General features: G+C 56.8%; 1 protein-coding gene across 2 annotated transcripts in view; it reads left to right on the forward strand.

The window, feature by feature from the left end:
- CREBBP (CREB binding protein) overlaps nucleotides 1-12,980 on the forward strand; it is a 124,121-nt gene extending 111,141 nt beyond the window's left edge. For both annotated transcript variants that reach the window (XM_032849345.1, XM_032849346.1), the window contains 8 exons: nucleotides 331-481; nucleotides 986-1,132; nucleotides 1,773-1,886; nucleotides 2,994-3,159; nucleotides 3,371-3,538; nucleotides 6,009-6,170; nucleotides 6,395-6,676; nucleotides 8,142-12,980. In XM_032849345.1, the coding sequence (XP_032705236.1) occupies nucleotides 331-481; nucleotides 986-1,132; nucleotides 1,773-1,886; nucleotides 2,994-3,159; nucleotides 3,371-3,538; nucleotides 6,009-6,170; nucleotides 6,395-6,676; nucleotides 8,142-10,292 (3,341 nt within the window). In that variant the 3' untranslated portion in view covers nucleotides 10,293-12,980. The remainder of the gene's footprint in view (nucleotides 1-330; nucleotides 482-985; nucleotides 1,133-1,772; nucleotides 1,887-2,993; nucleotides 3,160-3,370; nucleotides 3,539-6,008; nucleotides 6,171-6,394; nucleotides 6,677-8,141) is intronic.
- Nucleotides 12,981-17,093: the final 4,113 nt, after the last annotated feature.

Below are 17,093 nucleotides of genomic sequence, written 5' to 3' on the forward strand. Positions count from 1 at the left end.
AAAAAAAAAAAAAAATCTTTAAAAAAAAAAGGAAATGAGGGACGCCTGGGTGGCTCAGTTGGTTGGACGACTGCCTTCGGCTCAGGTCATGATCCTGGAGTCCCGGGATCGAGTCCCACATCGGGCTCCCAGCTCCATGGGGAGTCTGCTTCTCCCTCTGACCTTCTCCTCGCTCATGCTCTCTCTCACTGTCTTGCTCTCAAATAAATAAAATCTTTTAAAAAAAAAGGAAATGAAACTGCCCTATAGGAAGGGTAGGTCCTGTGACCTTAGCCACCTTTTTCATAGCCCACCCAAAGCCCCCTCACCTGCTTATTCTGGACTTTCCAGGACTACAGACCACACGATTGGGCAACCACCTGGAAGACCGAGTCAACAAGTTTTTGCGGCGACAGAATCATCCTGAAGCCGGGGAGGTCTTTGTCCGTGTGGTGGCCAGCTCAGACAAGACTGTGGAGGTCAAGCCCGGGATGAAGTCACGGTTTGTGTGCACATGTTGTGCTGTTTTGTAACACACAGTTTGAGGGGTCCCGTCCCTGGTTAGCCAAAGCCCCACTTTCTGGCAAGTCTTTAGAATTTGTTTAATTCAGGGTACCTGAAAAGTAGCGCATGTGACTCTTAATCTTGGGATTGGGAGTTCGAGCCCTACATTGGGTGTAGAGAGTACTAAAAAAATAAGCTTAGAGTTTGTATAATTTAAAGGTTTTTCAGCAGGTATGGTCTAGTCAGTCCTTCTCTCAGTATTCCACATTCATAAGGGGAGGTAAAATTCCTGGCTGAGCGAGATCGTGTCACGAAGAATAGGGTTACAGCCCCGAGCTGCCCAAGGCCAGGCTGGCGGGCAGAGCCCTGGGCAGCAGTCAGCAGAGGTGAGCAGGCCTTCAGCTCATCTGCACCGCGTGGGTTTAGAGCAGCAAGTCTCGTTTAAAAAGCACCTGGTAAAATAATGACGTGTGCAGACCTCAGGCTCTGACTTTTATTTCAGGTTTGTGGATTCTGGGGAAATGTCTGAATCTTTCCCCTATCGAACCAAAGCACTCTTTGCTTTTGAGGAAATTGATGGAGTGGACGTGTGCTTCTTTGGGATGCACGTGCAAGAGTATGGCTCTGATTGCCCCCCACCAAACACAAGGTAGTCTTCCTCCTCTTCTTGGGTGCAGGTCAGTGGGCCCGCGGTGTCACAGCAGACCGAGACCCTAAGTGTCTTGGAGAGCCTGTGTGCTCCAGACATCGGTTTAAATCAAATAAGCCACGCCTGACAAACCAAACTTGTTAGTTGAGTTTTCCACTGAGCCAGTGAGAAATGAAGGGTTTTGATGACTGTTTAAACCATGTTTCATAGAGTGAGTGCTCCTGGGTTCTAGTCCTGGTCTTGCTATTGTCCCTGTCTTACCTGGGCCAGGTAAACCTACAGAGAGGGGGGTGGGGATCACTCCAGCGTCCCACGAGTTGTAAGAGCAAAGGACCTCTGCCGAGACTTATTTCATGTTCAGTCAAGAATCCAGGGGAGAGGGAATTGGAAGAGGCTTTTGTTCGTTTGCCCTGGCCTTTCCATGCCTCGCCATGGTGGGCGATCCACTGCTTTTGGTGCGGTGATGGGATCGTTTATTCACAGGCAGTGGCAGTTGGTGATGGGAGTTTTCTTGTCTTGTCTGTGTGGCCAGTATAAATGCTATGAAAACAGAATTTATTTCTGGAGGTTTTTTTAGATGTTGGTGTTTGGTTTGAAGTTTGGAGGATACCAATTACTTTCTTCCCCCCTGTTCCCCCAGGCGTGTGTACATATCTTATCTGGACAGTATTCATTTCTTCCGGCCCCGATGCCTCCGGACAGCTGTTTACCATGAGATCCTTATTGGATATTTAGAATATGTGAAGAAACTGGGGTGAGTTTAATTCAGATTATTTAGAACTAATAAAAATGCTATTTTTAATTTTCACTGTGTGTTTTGTGAAAGAACCAGGGTATTTTTTAAAGTCATATGTGTTTTTATTTTAATGTCCTCGGATCGATTACAAGTTCTCCCGAGCCCCCCTCCCAGACGCTCCCCTGGGCCCCGCAGGTCTGGGCTCCCCAGCTCAGTGCACATGCTTGCCCTGCCCTCTGTTGCTCTTCTCACTCTTTCTCCTATTCTAGTCTCGTTTTTTTTTTCCTTTTTTAACTTTATTGAGAAATATTTTACATATCATAAAACCTGCCTGTGTCAAGTGTACACTTCATTAATTTTTAGTAACTTCAATGAGCAGCGTGGCCGTGGCTATCAGTCCTTTTCCAAGCATTGTCCTCCCTTTAGTGGTGGGGTCCCCAACACCCCTTTGTTGTTAATCCCTGTTCCACCCCTACCCCAGTGACCTTGGTCTACTTTTCTTTTTATATAAATTTGCCTTTTCTGGACGTTTCATATGAATGGGATCCTACAGGATACAGGTCTTTTGCATCTGATTTTTTTCTCTGTTTCAGCATTCTATATCTGTCACATCCCTTCCCAAATTTGAAAAAGTTAGAGGTATTTGACTGACAGGTCTCTAACAGAGTAACAGATTTATTTTGACTTTGACCGCTTAGAAATGTCCAGCTGCCCCTTCATTGTACAGGAAGTAGTAGTAGGAAATGCGGCACATCCCTGGGCATAAGCCATTCCACGTGCCTGAGAGCCACATCTCCCAGGCTGTGTCCTATGCTGACAGGAGTCCTTGGAGTCCTGACCCCTGCCCACCACGCACCCCGTGAGAGGGAGCATCTGAGGCCGGTTTCCAGGGGTGCTCTTGCTCGCAGAGATGCAGCCTCCCCCGCCCACGCCCCTCCCCCACACACTGGTTTGGACGTTCCCTGAACCTGTTCTATTTCATCGCAAGCATCGTGGTAGTTTCTTTGTTTTCTTCTAGTTATTTCTGTCCTTGCTGTGGTGCCTCTTCCTCGGCTGTTAGTCTCCTTGGCAGGCAGGGAGGCTTTCACTCAGCTCTGTGGTCTGAATTGTGGCTGTGTCCTGCAGGTATGTCACAGGACACATCTGGGCCTGCCCCCCAAGTGAAGGAGACGACTATATCTTCCATTGCCACCCCCCTGACCAGAAAATCCCCAAACCAAAGCGCCTCCAGGAGTGGTACAAGAAGATGCTGGACAAGGCATTCGCGGAGCGGATCATTCACGACTACAAGGTACCTGGCGGCTCGTGCGAGGAGGGCGAGCTCTAGTCCCCTCTGAGGAGTAGAACGCGGGAAGACGGGCGCGGGGAGAAGCCAGAGAAGCACCTTCCGTGTAGCTGGCGGAGATTCGTAGCGGGCGTCCATAGCGTGGCCGCGGCCCCCGTGCGCTCCCCCCAGCACCACTCACGTCCCTCTTCTCCGCTGTGCTTCCTTCGCTCTCCAGGATATCTTCAAACAAGCAACTGAAGACAGGCTCACCAGTGCCAAGGAGCTGCCCTACTTTGAGGGTGACTTCTGGCCCAACGTGCTGGAGGAGAGCATTAAGGAGCTGGAGCAAGAGGAAGAGGAGAGGAAGAAGGAGGAGAGCACTGCGGCCAGCGAGACCACGGAGGTGAGGCGCCGCGGCGGGCCCGGCCGCGCTGAGGGGCACAGACGCCTCCGCCTTCGTCGGTGCTGCGGTTTTCGCACATGCCCTCCCCTTGTCACCAGCCACCGCCGGTCAGGGCCGGAGCTCATGGGGCGAGCAGAGATGCGGGTGCGGGAGACGCGTCACGCGGGAGCGGGCAGGCAGGAGGTGCTGGCCCTGGCGTCTCCGAGCAGGGCAGGCAGGCTGGAGGCGCAGCAGGACGAGAGAGGAGGACGTCCTGCCGGGCAGCCGAGCGCACCGACAGCCCCGTGCTTGCCCCGTGCTCAGACCTTCCCTGAGAAGGGGACAGGCCTCTTTCTCCCACTTTGTCACAAGCCAGCCCTCCGCACCAGACAGCCCTCCGTCTGCTGTCGCTCTCGGGCCCGCTTACCGGGTGCCGCCATGCGGTGGCGAGCTGGGGGAGGCTCTGTCCCTTCCTCCCAGGGCGCGGGTTCTAGTAGGGAAAACAGCGCGTCCTGAGGTAGTGGTAGGAACTTAAGGAAACAGCGCACCCAGATCGGCCAGGCGCGGGGGCTGCCGGCGGGGCCTGTCTGGGGAGGCGGCGGAGGCTGACCTGCTGAGAAGGGACCGACACTGCCTGGGGAGGGGGAGATGTGTGACGGCTCTTGCTGGGAGCAAGTGTGCTTGTGTTCGGGATGTCCGCGGAAGAGAGGATGGGGGGTCTCCGTTCGGTTCTTAGCTGTAGAGGCAGTGGGAGGGGGGGTATGAGGTGTTTTGAAAGTAGCAGCCCTAGAACTTGACGCAGATCGTTGTGGTGTGTGAGGGAGATCCTGGATCCGGGCTGCCTGCTCGGTCTGGGCCCTCAGTGACGGAGTCCGTGCTGCCGCCTCCACCCAAAGGAGGAGGCTGGGGAAGTATGTTGGGGAAGGAGGCCCTGCAGGAACTGGCACAGAGATGCCTGGTGACTCCCAAGAGGGGCTGTGCAGGATGGGTCCTCCGAACTGGGGTCTGCCACGGGGGTCCTTCTGCCAGGGCCTCCCTGGAGGCAGGATCTGTCATCTGACCGCCGATAACCATATTTCTGAATATCGGGAATGGAGCTTGAGAAACTGCTCCACCGGGGTCTTTGGGAGGCAGCCGGAAATCCTGTTTGGGTAGAAACCAGGGAGTTCCGGCTGGGGAGTGCACAGAGCTGAGCTGTGAGCCCAGGTCCCTCCTCTCCATGTCGGCCACCGCCCGCACCTCGGATGGGTGATGGCTTGAGTCAGAACATGGATCTGGGCTCCGGGGCCAGGAGAAGAGGGTCTGGACGCAGATGGTGGAGCAGCTGCACCCTGCCAGCCTTTGCAGTGTCAGGGAATTGCCCATGGTGCAGAGAGACGGTGGTCTTCTGTGCCCATTCCACAGAGGCAGCAAGCAGGTCCCACCCCATAGACACCCCAGAACCGCGTGGCAGGTAGTGCCTTCCATTGTGGATGGCACTTGGGCGGGCTGCTGCTTTGCCGTTGGCACTGTCCTTCCTGGGGGACGTGGGGAAGGGAGAGGCTGCAGCATCACATGTGCGACCCCAGCTCTGAGGAAAACCACCTGCGGGAGCCACCTGTACGTGCAGCTCCAGGAGGAAAAACCAGAATGCCGTTGCTCTGGGTGGCCAAAACATTTTTTTGTTACTATTACTTGGCTGTATTTTCTGAACTTTGTGCAGTGTATCTATTTCTTTTATAATTTTCTAAAAGCTTCGTCTTTAGAATGGTTTCAGGGCTCCCTGAGAACTGGAGCGGCTGTGCAGCCTGCCCACTGCAGTCCCGCCCTCCCTCACAGCCCTCTACTGCTCTGGGCCCCAGACGGGTACTACTAGCGCCCTTCGGCACCGAGAGTGTCTGTCTCTCCCTCTCTCTGCTCTTGTTGGGAAGAAGGTTCTTCGGACCTGACCTGGAGCCTGAACGACGAAGGGGGTCCTTTCCGGAGCAGAAACGCCTTAACTGCGGGGCAGGACCCCTCACACCTCAGCCCCTGGAGCGCTCATGATGGGGGTTTCAGGCCCACGCGAGCCTACAGCTGGGAGCAGGGTCATAGGGACGTCCCCCCTTCAGGCAGCCTTGCCTGGGACGTGGATGGGCCGTGCTGGAGCCCCCGCTCCCGCCCACGCAGCAGCTTCCCAGGGCGCCTTTCCCTGCCTCATACGCAGCGGACTTTGGGAACCATGTAGGACTGAGAACGTGGCACGTGGCATGCAGCGGTCGGGCTCCGGGGCAACGTGGCCTCCCTCCGTTGTTGGGAGTCCCTCCTGGGGGTATTCTTCCCAAAAGATGACCTGCCGTGTGGCCGCCGTGGCCTCTGTGTCCCCACCGCGCCCCTGGCCAGGCTCCCGTCCTCCTCGCCCCTGCCTCTGTGACACCCTCTGCAGGCAGCTGTGTGTTTGCAGGCGCGGCAGCCTGGAGCGCCCTCAGGAGGGGAGGCTGGGCTTCTGCGACAGCTCCGTGTATCTTTTCAGGGCAGCCAGGGCGACAGCAAGAACGCCAAGAAGAAGAACAACAAGAAAACCAACAAGAATAAAAGCAGCATCAGTCGAGCCAACAAGAAGAAGCCCAGCATGCCCAACGTGTCCAACGACTTGTCCCAGAAGCTCTACGCCACGATGGAGAAGCACAAAGAGGTAGAGATGCTCGGGGGGGCGGGGGCTCTCGGAGCCACAGGCCGGGACCTCTCCTGGTCTGTGGGATAAGGGAGAAGGGATTGCTGAGAATCCACAACGCCGGTCCCCACCCAGAGGAGGGGAGAGTGCTGCTGGCGCTCCATCCTGGTCCTTGTGGAGAGGGCTGGCCCCGGGAGGCAGAGCAGCCGCGGCTCTCCGTGGGCTAACGCTGTCCTCCCCTGCAGGTCTTCTTTGTGATCCACCTGCACGCTGGGCCCGTCATCAACACACTGCCCCCCATCGTGGACCCCGACCCCCTGCTCAGCTGTGACCTCATGGACGGGCGTGACGCCTTCCTCACCCTCGCCCGAGACAAGCACTGGGAGTTCTCCTCCTTGCGCCGGTCCAAGTGGTCCACACTGTGCATGCTGGTGGAGCTGCACACCCAGGGCCAGGACCGCTTCGTCTACACTTGCAACGAGTGCAAGCACCACGTGGAGACGCGCTGGCACTGCACTGTCTGCGAGGTAGGCTGGCGGGTAATGCGTGTGCCGCGAGTTTGGACCCCAGTTGGTCCTCAGTTCTCTGCACCATCGGTGCATTAGCGTCTCAGCTCGGACCGTGAAGTGGTCAGCATCTTCCCGGGGACCAGATAAGCAGATGAAAAAGGCGCATCTGTCTCCTGGTCCTCTCTGAGAGTTGTTGGTCATGAGGTCGGGTTTCCGAGGTTACGAAGAAGAAAGTCCGTGCTCTGTGCTCGCTCCAGGCTCAACAGCTTACATTGAGGGAAGGAAGGAAGGAAGGAGCGTTTCTCCCTTCGTGGAGCGTTTCTCCCTTCGTGGAGCGTGTGTGCTCCCAACCCAGCTGAGCATAACAAAGGGCCATCGGTGTGTGTCTGGGCTACGCCTGGACCCTGGCAGGAGGGGCTGGTCTCCCAGGGAGGTGGAGTGGGCAGGCCTCCTGGGGGGGGGGGCAGTGTTTATGCTGACTTTTTCAGGAGGAATTGATCACAGAGCACTTTGATTTGATCCCTGTTGTTTGCTAACACCAGCCGCGTGTCAGGAGCATCCACGGGCCTTCTGGTGCAGGGCAGGAGCAGGAAACAGGCTGTGCTTCAGCCCCATTGGGATTCTGAGTGGTTTCCCCTGTTCATGCCTCCAGTTGTGACCTAGCCAAGCAGCTGAGAAGGCCCTGTCCCGGTGGACCCCGTGGTTGCACATGCTGGCTCCCTGTGTGAAGGGGTGTGGGCCATCCCTTGCCCAGATGGGTCCTTCACGGGGTGTGAAGCAGGCTGTCATGGAGCCTCCACCCCGCACCCTGTCCTCACCTTGCCAGTGTTAGCTTCCCAAACGGTTCCCAGAGCCACACGCCCGTAGGGGTTCTGTGATCTTGGGTAGAGGGAGCAGGTGGAGCCTCTGTAATGCCGTTGTCTTCATTTCCCACTTCTTCCAGCCTTCTTTAGTCCCATATCATTTCCCACTGTTGGGATCTTCATGTCCTTTTGGAAAAGGGGTGGGTCCCGGTCATAGGGTCGTCTTCTCCAGACCTGGTACCTGGTAGTCTCTGTCTGCAGGTATAAGCAACTTTAAAGAACCCGTAAGTGTGCGTTTTGTCACTGGGGTTTGAGCCAAAGGCCTGTCTTCTGGGGAAGGTGTCTCAGTCCACCAGACCCCCTGGGCCACCCAGTAGAGCTTGGGGGATGCACCAGGGCCCCTGGCAGCGGCCCCGGGGAGCTGGGTGGCACCTGGGTGAGCTCGGGAGGAACCGTCAGGCTCCCCAGGCCAGGTTCAGGAGCAGAACACGGTAGGTCTGGGCGCCTTTCCCCAGGGGCAGAGGAAGGAAGGAAAAGGGACCAGAGGTCAGCCAACGCACTCGAGAGCCTGTGAGAGCACAGGGAGGGGAGGGGTAGGGCTGCGGGGATGGATGCGGTGGCCTCTGTCTGGTCCCAAGGCCCCGGGCTGACCATAGCCTGCGCCCTGTGCTTGTCCGCAGGACTACGACCTCTGCATCAACTGCTACAACACCAAGAGCCACGCCCACAAGATGGTGAAGTGGGGGCTGGGCCTGGACGACGAGGGCAGCAGCCAGGGCGAGCCGCAGTCCAAGAGCCCCCAGGAGTCGCGGCGCCTAAGCATCCAGCGCTGCATCCAGTCCCTGGTGCACGCCTGCCAGTGCCGCAACGCCAACTGCTCGCTGCCGTCCTGCCAGAAGATGAAGCGGGTGGTGCAGCACACCAAGGGCTGCAAGCGCAAGACCAACGGGGGCTGCCCGGTGTGCAAGCAGCTCATCGCCCTCTGCTGCTACCACGCCAAGCACTGCCAGGAGAACAAGTGCCCGGTGCCCTTCTGCCTCAACATCAAACACAAGCTCCGGCAGCAGCAGATCCAGCACCGGCTGCAGCAAGCCCAGCTCATGCGCCGGCGGATGGCCACCATGAACACCCGCAATGTGCCTCAGCAGAGTCTGCCTTCCCCTACCTCAGCTCCGCCCGGGACCCCCACGCAGCAGCCCGGCACGCCTCAGACGCCGCAGCCCCCGGCCCAGCCCCAGCCCTCACCCGTGAGCATGTCACCAGCCGGCTTCCCCAGTGTGGCCCGGACTCAGCCCCCCACCACGGTGTCCACCGGGAAGCCTACCAACCAGGTGCCGGCCCCTCCGCCCCCTGCACAGCCCCCACCGGCCGCGGTGGAAGCGGCCCGGCAGATCGAGCGCGAGGCCCAGCAGCAGCAGCATCTGTACCGGGTGAACGTGAACAACGGCCTGCCCCCCGGGCGCGCGGGCATGGTGACCCCGGTTAGCCAGATGGCCCCCGTGGGCCTGAACGTGCCCCGTCCCAGCCAGGTCAGCGGGCCGGTCATGCCCAACCTGCCCCCCGGACAGTGGCAGCAGGCGCCTCTTCCCCAGCAGCAGCCGATGCCGGGCCTGCCTCGGCCTGTGCTGTCCATGCAGGCCCAACCGGCCGTGGCCGGGCCGCGGATGTCCGGCGTGCAGCCTCCCCGGAGCATTTCGCCCGGCGCCCTGCAGGACCTGCTGCGGACCCTGAAGTCGCCCAGCTCCCCGCAGCAGCAGCAGCAGGTGCTCAACATCCTCAAGTCCAACCCTCAGCTGATGGCGGCCTTCATCAAGCAGCGCACAGCCAAGTACGTGGCCAGTCAGCCCGGCCTGCAGCCCCAGCCCGGACTGCAGCCACAGCCCGGCCTCCAGGCCCAGCCCGGCCTGCACCAGCAGCCCGGCCTGCAGAACCTGAACGCCATGCAAGCCGGCGGGCCCCGGCCCGGCGTGCCTCCGCAGCAACCGGCGATGGGAGGCCTGAACCCCCAGGGCCAGGCCCTGAACATCATGAACCCGGGCCACAACCCCAGCATGGCAAGCATGAACCCGCAGTACCGGGAGATGCTCCGGAGGCAGCTGCTCCAGCAGCAGCAGCAGCAACAGCAGCAGCAGCAGCAGCAGCAGCAGCAGCAGGGCAGCACGGGCATGGCCGGGGGCATGGCCGGGCATGGCCAGTTCCAGCAGCCCCAGGGACCCGGAGGCTACCCCCCGGCCATGCAGCAGCAGCGGATGCAGCAGCACCTCCCCATCCAGGGCAGCTCCATGGGCCAGATGGCAGCTCAGATGGGCCAGCTCAGCCAGATAGGGCAGCCGGGGCTGGGCGCAGACAGCACCCCCAACATCCAGCAGGCCCTGCAGCAGCGGATTCTGCAGCAGCAGCAGATGAAGCAGCAGATCGGGTCCCCGGGCCAGCCGAACCCCATGAGCCCCCAGCAGCACATGCTCTCAGGACAGCCGCAGGCCTCGCACCTCCCCGGCCAGCAGATGGCCACGTCCCTCAGTAGCCAGGTGCGGTCTCCGGCCCCTGTCCAGTCTCCGCGGCCCCAGTCCCAGCCTCCACATTCCAGCCCGTCGCCACGGATACAGCCCCAGCCTTCACCACACCACGTCTCGCCCCAGACTGGTTCCCCCCACCCAGGACTCGCAGTCACCATGGCCAGCTCCATAGATCAGGGACACTTGGGGAACCCCGAACAGAGTGCAATGCTCCCACAGCTGAACACCCCCAACAGGAGTGCACTGTCCAGTGAGCTGTCCCTGGTCGGCGACACCACAGGAGACACCCTAGAAAAGTTTGTGGAGGGTTTGTAGCATTGTGAGAGCATCGCTTTTCTCCCCCCTTTCATGTTCTTGGACCTTTTGTACTGAAATCCAGGCGTCTAGGTTCTTTTTATGCCTAGATGGAACCGCTACTTCCAAGCCGTGGAAGGGTAGATTGCTGTTTAAAGAAACAATACAAAGAATATATTTTTTTGTTAAAAACCAGTTGATTTAAATATCTGGTCTCTCTCTCTCTCTTTCTCTCTTTTTGTTTTTGTTTTTTGTTTTTGTTTTTTTGTTTTGGGGGGAGGGGGGTTTTGTTTGGATTCTTTTTGTCATTTCTGGTGACTCATGCCTTTTTTTAACGGGAAAAACAAGTTCATTATATTCATATTTTTTATTTGTATTTTCAAGACTTTAAACATTTATGTTTAAAAGTGAGAAGAAAAATAATATTCAGAAACTGATTCTTGAAATAATGCAAGCTTATAATGTATCCCGATAACTTTCTGACGTTGCGGGAAGATTTTTTCTATAGTGAACTCTGTGGGCGTTCTCCAAGTATTACCCCTGGACGATAGGAATTGGCTCCTGCGTGCACACACGTACACACCCACACACACATCTATCTATACATACTGGCCTAAGCCAAACTCTTGTCTTGCAGATGTAGAAATTGTTGCTTTGTTTCTCTGATAAAACTGGTTTTAGACAAAAAATAGGGATGATCACTCTCTTAGACCATGCTAATGTTAATAGAGAAGAAGCATTCTTTTCTTTCTTCTATGTGAAACTTGAAATGAGGAAAAGCAATTCTAGTGTAAATCATGCAAGCGCTATAATTACTATAAATAAGAAAATTCAAGAAGATTCAATCACTGTATAGAATGGTAAAGTACCAACTCATTTCTTATATCATATTGTTAAATAAACTGTGTGCAACAGACAAAAAGGGTGGTCCTTCTTGAATTCATGTACATGGTATTAACACTTAGTGTTCGGGGTTTTTTTGTTATGAAAATGCTGTTTTCAACATTGTATTTGGACTATGCATGTGTTTTTCCCCCATTGTATATAAAGTACCGCTTAAAATTGATATAAATTACTGAAGTTTTTAACATGTATTCTGTTCTTTAAGATCCCTGTAAGAATGTTTAAGGTTTTTATTTATTTATATATATTTTTGGAGTCTGTTCTTTGTAAGACATGATTCTGATGGATTGCTCACAGGGGAGAGGTAGGGACTGGTCCTGGTCCTGGTGGCCATGTGGGTGGCAGCCAGGCCCAGCCAAGGCCTGGGTGGTTCTCCTTCCAGGAACCGAGGTGTCCAGCTCAGTGGGGGCCTCATATACCCACTGCTCCGCGGGGAGCTTCACCCACAGAGTTCAGGCCGCAGACGAGTCCGAAGCAGCACTTTGCCTCCTGTCCTCCCCTAAGCCTCAAGATGCCAGTGTAGGGATGGTTCCTGCAGCTGTTTGCAGTGGTACCTACCCTCCCCTTTCCTTTATGCAAATCCCAGAATTGGTGCAGAATTGGCTCCAGGGACCAGAGGTGGTTCCTGCTTCCCCACGTCCTATGCTCCATAGGGGTGGATGTTGCGTGCAGCGTGTCCTGTTGTGGCCTCCGATGCTTAGGCTGGGCAGGGCAGCGAAGAGGTCTGGCCTTTGCTCTCTACCCTCTAGAAACAGGGCCTGTGAGGGCAGTGCTGTGGTGAAAGAGCCCCCCCCCCCCCGGCTTCGAGGGATGGGCGCTTGGCCACATGGTCCCACACGCCACCACCACCCCCTTGCTTCCCCCTGCTCCTGGGTCCAGTTCAGGGTACCCTTACCAAGAGGGTGACACTTGAGTCCCTGGGTGCTGGAAACGTCAGGTCTGAGCAGAGGAGCACCTCCGGGGAACGTGGAAGTCTGCCCTCTAGACTGCAGCATCCCTCCCCGACCAAGCACAAGGGACTCGAGTCCTGCCTCTTGTGTCCCTGGTCCTCCAACCCGGGTGGGGAGGCAGGGGGTGGTGGTGGCAAATTTAGAATTCATGGCCCAAATAGCTTCCCCTTTGGCCATGTATTCACAGAGATCACTTCAAAATACTGATTTGGGAATCTAAACTTGAGGAAGCTTTGAAAAAAATTAATTTTTGCACAGAGCTTCAAATCTTGAGTTCAAACTAGATTAAGCCAGATAATTAGACCGTCCTCTAGCACTGCCAGCCACCTGCCACGCCCACCACAGCCCCAGAAGGGAAAGCAGGGCCACGGCCCTCCAGTGGCCATCTGGCCATGCTTGCTTGCTTACTTGCTTCTTGAGTCTGGGACCCTCTGCCGACTCACGGTCTCCACTGATGGGAAAACCCTGAGCAGACGGAAGAGGTGAGCCGTCTGGGGCCCTGGAGGAGCAGCTCCAGGGCCATGGACACGTAGTGCAGGGCCACCACTTAAGGGGGCCGGTGGGGGGGGCATCTTTTTCAGGTCGTCGTGGGATCCAAAACTCTGTGTACAGGTCTCATCTTTTTGGAGTCCATGTCCTGTGTAATCCACCAAGGGCTGCGGCCGAGGGTGTGGTCTGTGGATGCTAACCCCGCACTCGGCGTAAGGAGATTTCTGTAAGACAGCGGGAAAGGCCCGGCGCTGTGTCTCATGCTGTATACTTAAGAGGAGAAGAAAAAAGTCCTATATTTGTGATCAAAAAGAGGAAACTTGAAATGTGCTGGTGTTTATAATAAAAGCTGGTAAAACTGCTTGGATTCAAAGATGGTCCCAGTTGGCTAACGACCCTTGGAATGAGCTTATTAGTAGCTAGCCCTTGTTAGGCCGGAGGGTCTCGGTTGAGTGTGCCTAGTATGTGTGTTTGATGACGCTTCTGAGAACGTAGCATGTTAAAAACAGAAGTAGGAGACAATCTCTGGAAAACGAGGTAAAGTCTCTTCAGCTTGTATAATCTCGGGCTGAAGACCTAACTTTCTCTCTTTTTTTTTTTTTTTTTTTGCAACAAAATGGAACCAAAGATTCCGCTTAAGCCAAAACGTGCTTCTAGCACTGCACAGACCAGTGAGCTGCTCTGAAAAAGGAAAGTCCCTTCATGAAGGAGCTGAGTGCGGGTTGGTTGCCAACAGACCTTCGGGAGGCACGTCACCCAAGGACCCTTGCCGGGAAGTCAGCGCTCCGGCCGGGCCATCTTAGCAAGTAGGAGCACAGGAGTGCATAGGACTGGAGGCTGGAAAAACCAGATTGCACCTTCCTGGGATGTCTTGTGTTCCTGCCACTGCAGCACTCGGGTGTGATTTCATTGTGCAACGTCGAGAGTAGGGAGATGGGTCAGTTCTGAAACGTAACCGAGTGTCGCCCCCAGGCTGAAAGACAGACAGGAACTGTGGATGAACAGGCGGACAGTACCTTCGGTGCAAGCACACCTTCCTCCAGACGACTTGCCAGGCTGTGTGGACGGAGTCCCCAGAGGCAGATTATGGTACCCAGCAGAGAATCCGCAGGTGCTGATGGAAAACCTTGGGCTGACTGACACATTCAGGGGCTTGAGAGACGAGCAGGAGGCCAGCGCACAGGAAGTGTGGGCCTGCGGTGTCCCCACGGAGGGATGGCTAGTGGGTCCATCAGGGTGGGGGCCACCAGGAGCCAGGGCCTTGGTGGGGTATGAGTCCTCTCAACTCCGCCTGCCTTCCTTGACGACGCTTGGTAACAAGGGCTCTTGGAAGGCCTCACTAGCTCCCCTGTCCTGGCCGTGAGGTAGGACTGTGTGGGGACCTGTCCAAGTTCATGGGTGGCGTGGGCCGCTCAGCCAGAGCCACGTGCTTCACCGCTGTCCCAAAAGGAGCTTTCCTCCCCACTAGCTCCGGAGGCTCACCTTGAACTCACTTTGGGGTTACCTTGAGGAAAGGGGGGTGTATTATAATTTTTCTAACTCCTCCAATGTCATAGACAGTAGTTAAGTGGTAACCAGGATCTTACACAGGACTAAGTGGGACTTTTGGCCGGCCTGAGTGTGGTGCCTGGTGCCCGGTTCAGCGCTTGGAGAGGGCTGCTACTGAAATGGGCTTTATGCTCTGGTGCTGGGACCCCAGGGCTCTGGGCCAACACCAAGGAAGCCTCTTGGAAATGGATGTTTACTGAGTAGTCTTATATAGGCATATCAGCAAAGTTCAGACTTGAAGATCCTCAAGGCTGGTAGTGATGTTTAGAGAATGTTCCAGGTGAGGGTGGTCCTTCAGGAAAATGCCAAGAGAGGACACCCTTGGGAGGATGGGGAAGGGTGGTGTGTTGGGGCTCCCTGCACCAGGACCCCTCCTGTGTCTCTGACCCCACCCAGGACCCCTCATGTCTGGGACAGGTTTGGGGGGTCTCAGAAGAGGGAGGGTTGTTTCACGTGCTGCCACGAGTGAGTTGAGCATCGAGGCTGGGGAGTCGGGGAGGGAGAGTGGTGGGGACCAGACCAACGTCTGCAGGTGCAGAGAAAGAGGAAACAGACTCGGGGCGGGGGGTGGGGCAGGGTTCTGCACAGGAGGCAACCAGAATTGTCCAGTGTTTAGCAACCAGAACGGGTGTCCCCTGTGGGAGCTGGACCTCCGCCCCCAGAAGCACAGGGGACCCTCTGAACTTCCGGGGAAGCCGGTTCTGGCTGTTCCCAAGCCTCTAGACACTGGCATTCTGGTCTCTGGTTTCCTGGGTAAGGAAAAGGGGTTCTCTTGTGGGGAGAGGTCCACCAGTGTGAGAAAGGGCAGGAAGGACATGAGTGGACCCCGAGCCAAGGCCCCCTTCCCTCCAGAGCAGGTGTATGCCTGCCGCTTCCAGCTGACAGGGAAACGTGCAGGTCTTGTCCGAGCACCAGGCTGGCTCACTCAGCAAAGCATTTACCGAACGGATCCTAGGCATTGACCCCAGCCCTTGGAGAACTCCCCCCAGAGACACCATCAGCCAGGGGAGGAAGGTGCAAGGTGGCGCCAGGGCTTGAAGCCGGACCACCGACCTGGCTTTCTGCTTGGAATGGGGAGATGTCTCTTTGTCAGGGTCCAGGATAGCACAGCCCTCGGGAGCATACATCCTCACTGCTGCTGGCCTGTGCTCAGGATGGCACTTCCCCAGCTCTGACCCGCAGACAGCTTACCTGACTTCTTGCTGACACCCCGATTTAGTAGGTCTGGGCCGGGGCAGGGGGAAGCAGACTGAGCTTCTAGGTTTTGAAGGAGCTCCAGGGTGAGGCCTGGGCCCCCTTGGAGTAGCAAGGCTGTAGGGGACCAAGGACCACACCTTGACTTTGAAATTGCCTTAGGCTTTCTGTTTGCCTTAAAGATTTTTTTTTAAGTAATTTCAACACCCAAAGTGGGGCTCAAACCCACAACCCCAAGAAACACACCTTCCACCGACAGAGCCACCCAGGCGGCTCAAGACACCCCCATCCTTAAGTGAAGTGTAGGTTTCCATCTTCACTTTGCCAAAAACCACTTCTTCCTGAAATAAAGGGCTCCCCAGCCTAGATCTATCGCCTCATAGATCACTGTATCGGCTCTTATAATAGAGGACTTCCTGGGTGTATAACAAACGCAAGGTGAGGCTGAGACCCCTCGGTCCCCCCCAGCCCCCGGCCCAGCAGCTGCAGGGATACACTGGACTGGCTTGGCCTGGTACAGGCTCCCTGGGTCTGGAGCATGGTGGGGGAAGGAGAGAGGCAGGTGTGAGGTTGTGTAGGGCCTGGAGGCCAAGGGGTTTGGAACTGATTTTGTGTGCTGGGGAGGCACGAGAGGACGGTGACTGCAGAGTGTGTGATCCAGCTGCCTTGGGGGCCAGGGAAGAGGCTACTGGAGTCTTCCTCCAACGTCAGAGATCTGCTCTTCCAGCTGAGTCCACCCACCTGACATTACAAGCCTGGCAGGTGGGGCTCATCCTTCACACCTTCCACCTGGAAGAGTCCCAGAAAGGCCCCTCCCAACCCCCGGCTGTGTCCTGGCTCCAGAGGGACCCTCCCTGACTCTTGGACTTCGCAGCTCGGGTCAAATCCAAAGCACCTCCGTTTCTGCGGCGTTTTTCGCTCTGGTAGCGAGTCTCCAGCGAGCCTCAGAATCATTTGGGGGTGGAGGACGGGGCGCCGGGGCCTCTCCTAAGGCGGCGTCAGAGAACCTGCAAGCTGCGTGGTGCAGCACTGGGTGACAAAGGGCGTCGACGCGGTCAGGAGCAGCACCGCACAGCGACTGCAGTCACGGGATGGATACCTGTGTCGCGTGGTGACCCACAGCAGCTACACTCAGGGTGCTGAGAGCAGCCCAAGGTGCAGCGCTGCTGAATCACTACGTTCTGGAACTAATCTTAGTGTGTCAACCATACTAAAATTAAAAAAAAATTTTTTTCTTAATTAAAAGGAGGGGTGGGTCTCGGCCTCAGCCCCACCTCCAGCAAGACGCGAGACAAGGAAGGAATAAGCCCGATTGTGCTGGTGGGGGCGGCTACTGGGTTCGCGCTAGGGAGTGGACAAGGCCAGCCTGAGGTCCGTCCCTTCCCCTTCCGCGCCCGCCTCGGTCCGGCCAGTGGCCGGGGAGTTGTGGGGCTACGATCACAGCCTCAGTCCGCGCGCCGCCTTTTCACAGCCTCCCGGGCCTGCGAACGTCAGCCCCATTTTAGGGATGCACGAAGTGAGGCCCTGTTGGCGGGCGAGTGCCCCACGGCCCCTCCCGTCGCCCTTGACAACGCGACACAAGGTCACGGGGGGCCCGCCCCCAGGCCCGACTGTCCCCGCGCGGGCCTAGGGTGCGTGCTGCGCAGGCCCCCGCCCACTCTCCGGCTCAGGCAGCGGGCTGGGCAGCCCTGCGCTCACCGTGACGTCACCGCGCCGCGCCCGAGGAAGGCCCCGCTCC

The sequence above is a fragment of the Lontra canadensis genome, unplaced genomic scaffold (genome assembly GCF_010015895.1).
Source record: "Lontra canadensis isolate GAN:19392208 unplaced genomic scaffold, GSC_riverotter_1.0 scaffold224, whole genome shotgun sequence".
Lineage (NCBI taxonomy): Eukaryota > Metazoa > Chordata > Mammalia > Carnivora > Mustelidae > Lontra > Lontra canadensis.